At 39.8% G+C, this 11,974-nt stretch overlaps 2 protein-coding genes across 3 annotated transcripts; one reads left to right on the forward strand and one right to left on the reverse strand.

Moving 5' to 3' along the window:
* The first annotated feature begins 76 nt into the window (after positions 1-76).
* On the forward strand, positions 77-2,479 carry rpp38 (ribonuclease P/MRP 38 subunit). 2 transcript variants are annotated; one of them, XM_077526194.1, is made up of 2 exons: positions 77-221; positions 729-2,479. In XM_077526194.1, the coding sequence occupies exon 2, from the start codon at positions 737-739 to the stop codon at positions 1,529-1,531; it is 795 nt and encodes a 264-aa protein (XP_077382320.1). In that variant the 5' UTR covers positions 77-221; positions 729-736; the 3' UTR covers positions 1,532-2,479. The 2 variants fall into 2 exon arrangements, with proteins under 2 accessions (XP_077382320.1, XP_077382321.1); XM_077526195.1 differs by lacking the exon at positions 77-221 and adding an exon at positions 463-615.
* Positions 2,480-2,776: 297 nt separating this feature from the next.
* On the reverse strand, positions 2,777-11,154 carry nmt2 (N-myristoyltransferase 2). The gene is made up of 12 exons (XM_077526185.1): positions 10,927-11,154; positions 10,438-10,555; positions 9,494-9,635; positions 9,048-9,166; positions 8,872-8,963; positions 7,946-8,062; positions 7,176-7,346; positions 6,960-7,068; positions 6,719-6,889; positions 5,165-5,332; positions 4,946-5,083; positions 2,777-4,862 (listed from the first exon to the last, which is right to left on the reverse strand). Exons 1-12 carry the CDS (start codon positions 11,037-11,039, stop codon positions 4,842-4,844), a joined length of 1,479 nt encoding a protein of 492 aa, XP_077382311.1. The 5' UTR covers positions 11,040-11,154; the 3' UTR covers positions 2,777-4,841.
* Between the last annotated feature and the right edge of the window lie 820 nt (positions 11,155-11,974).

Raw genomic sequence — 11,974 nt, forward strand, 5'->3', positions numbered from 1 at the left:
TTTCTTGTAATTCATTAAAAACATTTGTTCATACCGTGTGTACTGTCTCTTTAACATAAACATTGGCGCTGTTTCCTACTTCCTTTTAAATAAAGTTGGGTCCAATTCAAACAAGATGGCGGCGCCCTGTAGTTAGCGCGTGTAATTTGAAAGATTATTTAAAGATAATTTAAACTGGAAATATAAAGAAGAATTGTACATATTTTTGTGGCGACATTCAGGTAAAATCCGTTTGATAATATTTTTTGGGGGCTTCTGGTTGTCGTTAAGTCGATGATTACGGACGGTACGAAAGAACACTTGCACTCTGATGTCGTCGTGCACGTAGTTTTTTTCTTCTTTTTTCATAAGTAGCTATTTCGACCGGTAAATTAAAAAAAACATTACATTTTTCTCTGGCAGTTTTTTTTCTAAAATCTTTTTTACGTCACACCTAACAAATTCATGTAGCCTATCCTTGCAGCCTTCTTTCATTCCCGCACCTTTGCTTGAAACTATTCTTTGTTAGAACCCACTTTTTTGTTCATCTTAAATTACTGTATTTGCTATTATTCACAGTACCTGATTTTTTTTTTATTAGTATTTCTTAGTTTATAATTAATTCTGGCCCACAGGGTATGTTATTTTTTCTTTTGCATTTTCTGCTAGTTGATTATTTTACACATTTTATGCAGTGTCATTATTAAACAGTCGACATGTGACTGATTATTCTTATTTTTGTATTCCAGTGGCATAAATGGAGACCCCGGGGAAAAGTGGCGGAAAAAAGGCCGGGAAAAAGCACATCAAGGTCAAGACGTTGTTCACATCGCCTTTTGTGCCGAGCTGGAGCCCGCTTCCACAAACCGACATGAACTTTATCCTGACAACCTTGAAAAACAAACTTATTTCCATGGGGCTTGAGAAGAAGGAAGAGAAGGTGTTTCGGCCATGGAGGAAAAAAAGAGGTCTGGATCCCTCATCTACGGATACAGACACAAACAAGGAGGATCCGCCCAAAGGCGGTTGGACGGATGTGGCCGCGAGGCGACAGCTCGCCCTGGGCATCAACGAGGTCACCAAAGCTCTGGAGAGGAACCAACTCAAGCTGGTTCTGGTGTGCAGGTCGGTCAAACCCAATCACATGACCAACCACCTGATACCGCTGAGCGCCAGCAGAGGCGTGCCCGCCTGCCAGGTTCCGCGGTTGAGCGAGAGTGTGGCCCGGCCGTTGGGCCTCAAGAGCGTCCTGGCTCTGGGGTTCAGGCGCAGCGGTTGCCAAGGTGACGGCAAGGACGAGGCGTTCGCTGACACCGTGGAAGCCATCATACCCAGGGTGCCCTCTCTGGATGTTGCTTGGCTACAAGGTGCAGCACCTGGTGTCGAATTACAACACAATATTGACACGAAAGAGGAGGAGGGTGGACAGAGGGCCGGCCAGAAAAGGAAACTGGAACTGGAGCATGAAGACAGCACGCTGCAACCTCTCAAAGTGAAAAAAATAGTTTCGAACCCAGCCAAGATAAAAAGAAAGCGGAAACTGAAGAAGTGAAAAATGTTCCTTGATTTGGCTTTTTTTCCCCCCCCTTCTTACCATGATTACATTTTTGATTGGCAAAAAAAAAAGCTTATAAGATAGTTTTCCAATTCAACAAGCAGCCAAGGCTCAGAATTGAATTACGCCTGCTGTTAATCTCTGTAATGACAACACATATTTTACATGTTATCACTGGTCAAGTAAACAAGCTTTTCCCCAAAAATGCATACCACGGGGAGAAAAAGTACATCAGTCTTGTTGATTTTGTCATGTGAATTTATTCAAATATCCATGCTGGTATAGGCGGCGTTTGTTGAAACTGATGTTAATTGCATGGCGTCATGTGGTCTACAATGATGCTGGTACAAGTTCTGTCAGCCTTTTTCACAGCTTATAATGGATTTGAATAAAAATATTGTTCTTCAGTTTGATAAAGCTGTATGTTTGTTTACCCCGTAATGTCAAACTCCTGGGGGAAAAAAAAAAAAAAAATCTTCCAAATAAGGCAGGTTCTCAGGGTCAGAGTTGTCACTAAAGGGCCTGGACTAGTAACGAGACTACAGTCACTGCAGCAACATGCGCAACATTCACACGTTTTGGAGACACAACCGGCGTCCGTTTGTGGTGTACATAAAAAGTTGAGCCAGCTTAGTGAATTCAACTCGCTTCAGGTTTCGATCATATAAAAAAAAAAAAAAAAAAGCTCTGACTCAAGCAGACTGTGCTTTCTTCATTTGTTGTAAAGGGAGGAGAGGAAAAGCACACAAAAAGACGACAACAGAGAACATCTCAAATATGAGAATGGAACAACAGGAGGCTCACTTTAGCAGAAACGGCAAGATCAACCAAATCAGCAAAGTTCTCTGGTTGCCCTGTTTGGATTTCTATAGGGAGGAAAACTTACAAGTCCAATTATAAATAGAACATTTCCCATGCATTTAGCTGCACAACTAAAAAAACAAACAGATTTTGTTCTGACAATACGAGTAGAAAGTGAATAAAATGGACAGGGATGAAGACATCAAAAACTACGGAAAAGCCCAAAAATATCAAAATATATGTAGCCTCTTTCCCCTAGATAATCCAAATAATCATCTATGGAAGGAATTACTCAACAGGGAATGTGATTGACACCACATTTTTACATATGGAATGACAAAAAAAAAAAAAAAGCTTTCAAGCAACTTATTCTCTGACTGAACAACTAAATGCTTTTTTTCTCCGCAAGACCCAACCACAACAGGAAGATGAGAATTTGCGGTTTTGTTGATGACTGTTCTCTCTCTACACCTACCGTATTATCATTTGGAGCTGTTGTTGATTTCATTGCTGACGTGAACTTATTATAGTTGAAACGATTTACCAGTATATGTATGTGAAATTAGACGTTTGAAATCAAGTGGAGTTTTTAATTAAGCTCTCTGAGGGCTATACTAATGTATGAAATTATTGTATACTACGCACAAATTGGGGTGCACTAATAACCTTTGCAGGTGATCTAATCTTTTGGATATACCTGGCCAACTCTTCAACATTTCAATAAAACTAGGAGCTGATTTTTTTTTTTTTTTTGAACTTCCAAGGATATTAATTTCTGTTCCTTTCTGTGATTCTTCCAGTCTTCATCTGTTGCACCTTACTGATGATACACTGTGGCACTCCAATCTCTAGTTTTAAGCCTTGAAATGGTGAGGTACTTTTGATCAAATGTCAAAATGTGAACACTAATTGAATCAGGAACTTTATTGGTCCATGAATCAAACACCTGTTGTCAATTTGACAATTCAGGAAAAGAACATGTTATGCAAAAAGTATTGAAACATGGAACAAATAAACGTGGCAAATTTCAACTCCCTAACTTTTTGTGAGCAGTCTGTTATGAGCATTTAGTTTAGTTTTTTTTTTTTTTTTTAATAGAAAGCAACCCATTTTTTTCTTTACAATATGTTGTATACACCTACACTAATATAATCAAAGCGTTCTGATTAATATTGTGGTTGCAGAATATGAATTATGCAGCAAAATCTACCTGTTTTTATTCATCTGAGAGGGCAGCCATTAAAAAAAATAAAAATAAATTCATTTGTTTTTTTCCACTCACTCACACAAACACGCACACAACCATACATGGTCTCCCAGGCGGGGAAGCGAACCCACGCCAACCGGCACTGAAGGCAAATGACGGGTGGGCAGCCATTTTGCTACTTGCTTGCAAGTGAAAATGACATCACAATTGCTCAGGACTCCAATCACAGCTCGGTTTTCTGGGTTTGGTCATGTGACATTGACAAGCTGAGCGCGATTGCTCGTTACCAGAGTCCTGAGCGATTTGTGATGTCATTTTCAGTTGCAAGCAGGTAGAAAAATGGCCGCCTCATGAGATGGATAAAAAAAGGGTAGATTTTGCTGCATAATTCATATTCTGCTACCAAAGTATTAATCAAAATACTGTTTATATTAGTGTAGGTGTATACAACATATTGTAAAGAAGACATTTTTGGGGCTGACTTCCAAACCAGATGAAAAATGCTCTCAAGAGCCTCAGGTTAGCCAAGCCACAGCTTTAAATGCTATTGCAACATGCTAGCAGCTCACTTTCACACCAAAGCAGGTTATCAAACATTAGCCCCCTTTGACCTTTTCAAAACTGAAAAATTGTGCTTCATCGATGTAATACATTCTTCATTCCCAAAAAAAAAAAAAAGTCCTAAACTGAGTGCATGGCATCATGCTGTACAAGCAACTCAATATTTCTCAAAAAACAAAATCAATGCACCAGTTGGTTTAATGACTGTATGACAGTGTACAAGTCTTTATGTACCTAGAACAAAATAAATCAAAGTACCCAGCAGATGAACGATACATACTGCATGAACAGCCCTCCATTGGTGAGGCGCAGTAGTACTGAGGGACAACGTAACTTCCAAAAAAAAAAAAAAAGGGGGGAAAGTTGCTTATTAGTTGCCGTGTTTACATACTGTATATGACGATGAGGGCATGCCGGCCGGTGTTCTCCGTGCATGCCACGCTGATTTGTTTCAAACGTGAGCGGACGTCTCAGGCATAACATGACGTTCACATTCTGAATGTTGACAATTCGAACAGTGTTTTTTTTTGTTTTTTTTTCACCTCCAAGTGAATTGGAAAAAAAAATGTGCCAGGGGGAAAAAAACAAATCTTCCCAGGATAAAGGTTCTTTTTTTTTTTCACGGTAGTCTGGCTCGGGTGACCTGTGTGTGCAGGTACGCAATTGCCAGACCTTGTGTCCTCATTGTGTGTGTTTGTTTGTGTGTATACGTGTGTGTAGCAGCCATAAAGGCACGGGCTACTGAAGGACCAGGCCAACCTGAAACAGAATTGCATTTTTATTCAATACATTTTTTTGTTTTTTAAAAAAAGGTGAAAAGTAATCAAACTCTGCTCACTGACCTTATCAACATCCATAGAGGGACATTTCCAGTTGTAGAGGTAATACTGCAAATTTCCATCTCCTATACCAAACTTGAGCTTTTCCAGAAAAACTTTATTCTCCATTAGATCCAAAGCATTGAACACGTCAAAGCCTTTCTGTTAGGAAAAAAAAAAAGCACTTTGGTGTAGTAAAGATCGAGAACACTTCACCTCATAAATCCAGATGACTAAATGTACCAGTTTGGCGAGGATCAGGGCGTCATTCATTAAGTCCAGCAGCGGCGTTTGCGTGTGAACATTGTAAAAGGAGTATGCGGCCTTCAAACTCCGATGTAGAGGGTGGTGCATCACCGTGGAGGGAAGCGTGTAGAAACTAGCAAAGTCGGTCAAGACGCCGCCAGCACCCTGAGGGGACACAAGAGCAGATTCAAGATGGCCGACATGCAACAGTGATGAGCATGGACGCTCGTTGGAGCATTTATTTGACATCACGTAGTATATTTGTTGTCCTCGCTTGCAGGGGGTCAGCAACCTTTCATGTCAAAAGAGCCATTTTAGGCCAAGTAAATAACCAAAAATCTTTTTTTTTTGTTATAAATGTTCTGACTTTTGTAAATCGATTATGGTAATTTTCAGGATTTCTTTTGGTTTTGCACATTTTAAAGTTACTTTCTTTTCTGCCATTTTTGAAATAAATTTTATGACTTTTGGGGCAATTTAGTGTATATTTCATGTTGATTTTTTTGGGATGTACTCTTGTTTTTAGACATTCTACTTACTTTTTGAACACTATCTTTTCTGCCTTTTTAAAAGCTTTTTATTTATTTATTTATTATTATTATTTTTTTAATCTTTCAATTCCACATACATTTTATGGTCATTTTCAGGATTTCTACTTTTGGTTTTGGACATTAAAGGGTTACTTTTTGAACATTTTATTTTCTGTCTTTTTTTTTTATTTTTTTTTTTTAATTCGCTGCCATTTTTGGCAATTTCGTGGACATTATATAATAATTTTCTGCTTCCTCTTACTTTTTGGACATTTTATGGTTACTTTTTTTTTTTTTAGGTCATTTAAAAAAATGTTTTTATCTGCCTTTCATCCCTCTTTATCTGACAACTTAATTTTTGAAGATTCAATTATTCTTTTTTTTTTTTTTTTACCTATATAAGTACTTCCTTTCAAGAATATTCAATCTAAAAATAAATATGCAACAAAACATTTGTATTTTATTATTATTATTATTATTTAGAGAGCCACAGGGAGCCACAAAAGAGCCACATGTGGCTCCAGAACCGCAGGTTTCAAACCCCTGCGCTAGTAGGATATCCAAATTAAGGTTCACAAGCCTTCATGAAAAGCAGTTTGAACAATCATTCGATATCCTACTAGTGAGTAAAATTATGAATGGAAAACTAGTGCGCTGTGGCTTTATCGTAAGCTGTCTGAGCATTTATTCGATATCCCTGATATTAAGTCCATGTACAAGTATGCCCTTTGTCCTCTTGAGTAGGGCGACTTTGGCATATGAGGGCAACTACTTATGTTACTAAACATTTAACACTTCACTAGTAGCACACAGATCTCAACCAGTGCATAGTTTTACCTCACAAGTAAGATGTCCTACTTGGGCACACCTGCCACCATTTAAAGTGCCTCTAAATAACCTTAAATAAAATTCATCTGTTCTAGTATGCTTTGAAGAGGGGTGTGTAGTTTTTTTTGTTTTTGTTTTAATATCCACTGTAAATTGTCCAACTGTTTTCTATAGGCGAGTGCGTTGCGGCTACCTCGACGACGTATGTGTCTATAATGTTCTCCTGCGGGAGGAGCCAGTGAGCCACCTCCTCGTCGCTCATGGAAGGCGCCAGCTGGAAGCGTCTCAAGTACTTCTGCAGCAGTTCGGTCACCTGCCGGATGTCGCGCCGCTCCATCGGCCGCAGCCCTGCTGTCTTGGTGCTCTGCGGCGGCGGAGACAATGAGCAATTACATGAGGTGAATACTCTTTGTAATAAGAGAAGCTGGCTTTACATCTGGTAGTCTGTAGAGTTTCATGGTTCTTTGCAGGGTCATGTTTCTGCTCAGGTGGGAGAATTTCACTTCCACAAGCTTTCTGGGGTTTAGAGATCGATGCCAATACCTGCATGTTGACACATAGCAAGTTGGTACTGTGTTTCACTGTTTTTTTTCCATTCTCTATATTTTTGGCACGTTTGGAAGCAGTCGTACGAGGGCATGAAAGTTTACCTGCACGTGGACACTGGTTTAGGCAGCACGACGCCTGCTGTGTATACCGCCTGAAATATTCCTTCCAGGTTGACCCGCCGCGTGATTTCTCTGATGAGCACCGGCGCCACACGCTTTGAACGCAGCTTCTTATGGACACACAGGAAGTTGATTTCCACCATCTTCTTCAACCTAGAGCAGCGTAAATGCAGGTTTAAGACTTTGTTGTTGTCCTGATAAATGCAGTGCAAACACTGGCCACAATTTTTGGTAGAATAGGAAACTCAAAACTACATTTTTTCAACTCGAGTTGAAAACTGTTCAACTTTGGAAGCACAGTTACTGTGACTCAAATGGCGCTTCCAGATTTGGCGGAGAGATTTCAGAGTGCTAATAGTCTAACCTGCTTCCTGATTGGCCATTTATGGGCAAGCTAGCACTGAAGCACCATATTCCCATGCCCTAAATGCAGTGTCAAAGGGCCTTAAAAACATTTAATTGGTGTGTAAATATCTACTCTATAATTGTTTATGATTACTTTAAGCAGAGTGTGTTTTGTCAATTTTACTGTCACTTAAATGAAAATCAGATTACATTTTCTGACAAATGTAATCAGAAATCTAAGTAATTCCAAAGCGTTCACATATTTGTGTCTTGCGTCACAATGGGAACTCCCCACTTGAAGCCAAAACGCAGATACTGGCTCATCACCTAATACATTTGTAAAGGGACAATTTTCAATATCAACAAGTGGCTAAGTAATGTATGTATGATCATTTATGAATACTCACGTGTCATAAATGCGGATGTCTGCGGGGATGGCACTGATGAAGCCGACAAGCTTCTTATTTGAGGAGACTCTCACCCCGCAGTGCCAGTGAGGTAACCAACCAGGTGGACGTAAAGCCCTGAGGAGGAAGAGCACAAGATGAAGATGCTTCCAGATACATAGTGATCTGACGCAATACAACTTATCTAGTTAGTCGGGGTGTAGGAATAATTGTAAATAATAATTTATCATACATTTGCTGCAATGAAGAACTGCTTCTGCTTGCGATGAAGAATCCTTTGCTTTGCACTCACATTTACATAGCCTGGCTATTCTGAAGACGACTCAAAAAGCTGAAGAACCACAACATCTAACGCAGCAGACTGGTTCGAGCCAGTCTGCTGACGTTGCCTGTTTTGTGTTAAGAAATGATTGCAAACTTGACCACACATGTACTCAGCAATCTTCCACTCACATGCACAACACAGACAAACAAGTACACTGTGTTCCAACTATGCCTTGCATTTGCATTTTTAGGGTTGGAAGACCCATGTAACTCGGGGCATGGAAAACCAAATAAATAGAGAGGGTGAGGAGAGGAATCTTCAGAGATTGCAGGAGTGAATTGTATCAGTCAGTTCCTCTCCTCACTCCTCGCGAGCCCTGAACTGAGTGTCTTCGCTCCTTTTTGTGTCGTGTTTAAAAGATGTCAAACAGGTAACCCTGACATGGGGGCTCTGTGTCTGTTTGAAATGCCCCGCATGGACTGTATTTGAATGAGAATGTATAGTATAGTAACGAGAATTAAAGATAATGGACTATTGACATTCCCTCAGAACTCTTATCTAACTATGAATTATATTTTTCATTAGTGCCCCTAAAAAATAAAAAAAGACCAAAATGTAACACAAAATAGAGATATGAAGAGTTGCAGAAGTGAGCGCTTACCATTTGAGGAAGCTTGGTGAATAATCAAATCGGAACATGTTATCGTCATCCTCCACGTAGTTCTCATTTAACAACGTGTACAGCTCCTTCAGCTGAAAAACAAAGCACCACCTCACGATGTTATGATCTGTTAACAAGGCTATTTTTTTTGCATTTGCGACATCAACTCTACTCACTACATCTGCGTTGCTGAGATCCAGAGTGTCCCACATGAAGCCTTGAGGTAAGGAATACGGCTCCTGCCGGATATTTTCTTTGTCAGCCTCAATGGGGCCGTGACTCGTCACCACCTCATCTGCACACAAAGCACAACTCCTGTCAGACCTGTGACCTCACTTAGCAATTGTCCACTATTGCCAAGTTTAATTCTCCAATCTGAAGTACTGCTCTGTCAAGCTAAAACCAGTAGATGGCGCTAAGGCAGAAAAATAATAAAATGATGCAGGTTGACTTCTAAACTCTTCTCATTAAAAAATAACATTTAAAAATACGACAAGAACAAAAATGTAACCAATTATGTCCTTGCTCAAAATATCACCATAAGAGAATCTTTATTATGTTTTAAGTGACATTTTTAACATTCCTAACTATACATAATAAAGAGACGTTAATGGGAACTTACTTAACTTGGGTACCGGCTGAGTGTCCCAGAACTGGTACTTGTGCTTGGCAGCCTCATCAATGTTCTTAGCAGGGCCTTGACAGGACAGCAACTCCATAGCTCTTTGGATGTCCTGCAACTTCTGGATGGGCAAGCCAGGATTCTGTACCATGACAACAGACATAAAAAAAAATGTAGAAATAAACACAGCACGCTTCCAATATGAACTAAAGGGGAGCAGGCTTGGAGAACGGGGAGCGGGAAGTTGAAGCTGCCAAATGGATTTACTTGTTTACAGCTGATAAACCAAGATAATAGTAGCATAAGCAAAAGTTTTTTTTCTCTGTTGTGGCATGGCATAAAGCTATATTTGTAGTATCCCATAAGATTTATCATCATCGTTGTTGTTGTCGTTTGCTCTTAATTAGAGTGACAAAAAAAAGAAAGACAAAATGCTCACTAGTGATAGTGTGACAGAGGCCAACAAAAACAAGATCAAAGTGATTCAAATGTGCAGTAAATGCCAAACAGAGCAAGTCAATTTTTAAGTGACGATGATAATTAAATCAGACAAGTGTCCTGGGATCAGTTTGTTGTGCCAAAATCTATTGATGAATTAGAAAAGAAACAGACACCTGAACAAGAATTCCCCCATGCAATTTTGTTAATAATCCGAGTCCCGCAGTATATACAGTAACAAGTTGTTTAACTCAACAAAATTGCTCCATCTTCTGATCGATTGGTGAGTTATGGCTTTTATGAAATCCTGATCGTGTAAAGCCTACTAACAGGTGGATTAAGTCCCCACTGAAGGCCAACGTCAAAGATGCAGAGCCTACCACTGTAGTATAAAAATAATGAAAAGTTTATATTTCATGACATGCTCTCGTTAAAATAAGCTATTATAGATAAGGTAAAGCCATTCAATATTACATAAAACAGTCCTGAATGGATGGAGTGCAAACCTTGATGTCTTGAGAGTCAGAGGCAGAGTCCGACTTGGCTCCAGCGGAGCTTGGCTTTTCTTTCTTCCTCTTCTGCTTCTTCTTCTTTCGCTTGGCTCCCAAATCCCCACCGGGGCTCCTACGGACATGACGTGACGTTTTAAAGCAAACATGTACTCGAGATAGTCACACACAGTTGAGGCAGGCAGGGAGACAGCGAAGCTAACGTTAGCTGCCATAGCAACGAATGACAGCTGCGCTAGCTCGCTAACGGTTTGCCTGACATCCGTCCACTAAAGTCAAGACACCGGCGTGGGTAGTGTGCATTAAAGTAGTTCAAATGAACGACGCCGTGACAATTTTAAACCACAACTTTTAGAGAGGTTGCTAGTTTAAAAGGACAGGTAGCGTTGTTGTGTTTGTATCAGCTAACTGCATTAGCCACCGAGCACACACACAAACATAAATACACGCTCATAAACTGTGTGATGTACGAAAGGCCGTCCGCACCCTTGCGCGAGCTCGTTCTCCTCCTCGTTGTCCCCGTCTATCCCGCAAGTGTCCTGGTCGTCCAGCTCCAAGCTCTGCTGGCTAGCGGCAGATTCACTGTCCTCCGCCATCATTAAGACGTTTAAAAAAAAAGAAAAGAAAAAAAAAAGAAAAAACTGCCCGAGCGCCGTCTGATAGGGATCGTGGCTAGTGGCGACTCACCGGAAAAAACAAAAGAAATCCGACGACTGGGGAAACAGCACCACCCTGAGGCCAAATGACGGTAATACTACAAAAAAAAAAAAAAAAAAAAAAAGCGTGATAACCTTTCCTTTGCTACATGCGGAACACAAAATTAGGTACTCAAATTCATTCTAATTGATTCTTTCGCGTTGATATGGATTGTAAAATGATGGTGGGCTGTTAGAAATATGCATTATTGAAAAGTGTCCCATATACATTCAGTGGAGGAAAAAAAAAAAAGAGAGAATGAAGGAAACGCATGAACCTTCCGTTTACTGGTATGGGTGCAAATGCTCGGCTATTTATAAGACTTCAGAGCTTAATTATTCTGTAATACATAACTGTATCATCTGCATTAAAATGAGTATTGCAGTCTGTTATGGAAAAATGTTATTTATGTAAGTCATGAACATGATAGGACCGAGTATTGAGCCTTGTGGAACGCCCTTGATTATTGTAAGCAAAGCAGATTGAGAGTTCGAAAGGGTTACTTACACTTTGTGGTCATTGGGATAGATAACTCTCAAACAGGTGAAGTACACACGAGTCTTTTCACACATACAAACAATTCTCACATAAATTTAAAATGCATGTTTAAGGTTCCTTGCTGGTCCACTGTATCTTCTAAATGAAGGATATGTCATGTGGAAAACGAAACATTTTAAGCTCACATGGACACCTGAAATAGTGATTCATATTCTTATTTAGTCTCTTCTCAAATGTAATGTCCTCATGTTTGATACTGCTATTAAATCCTCACTGTCTTTCAACGAATATCCCAAAAACTACTGGTCTGCTGTCACAAAAACCCAGACACACATTGTTC

Source organism: Festucalex cinctus, chromosome 7, assembly GCF_051991245.1.
Source record: "Festucalex cinctus isolate MCC-2025b chromosome 7, RoL_Fcin_1.0, whole genome shotgun sequence".
Taxonomy (NCBI): Eukaryota; Metazoa; Chordata; class Actinopteri; order Syngnathiformes; family Syngnathidae; genus Festucalex; species Festucalex cinctus.

What these genes read in the sequence shown, in the direction of transcription:
- rpp38 (XM_077526194.1), top strand. Translation starts at nt 737, where the DNA reads ATGGAGACCCCGGGGAAAAGTGGCGGAAAAAAGGCCGGGAAAAAGCAC.
- nmt2 (XM_077526185.1), bottom strand. Translation starts at nt 11,039, where the DNA reads ATGATGGCGGAGGACAGTGAATCTGCCGCTAGCCAGCAGAGCTTGGAG. An exon ending in TCACCAAGCTTCCTCAAATG is followed by an intron (nt 8,063 to 8,871) that starts GTAAGCGCTCAC and finishes CTTCCTCCTCAG; the next exon opens with GGCTTTACGTCCACCTGGTT. An exon ending in CCCTGATCCTCGCCAAACTG is followed by an intron (nt 5,084 to 5,164) that starts GTACATTTAGTC and finishes TTTTCCTAACAG; the next exon opens with AAAGGCTTTGACGTGTTCAA.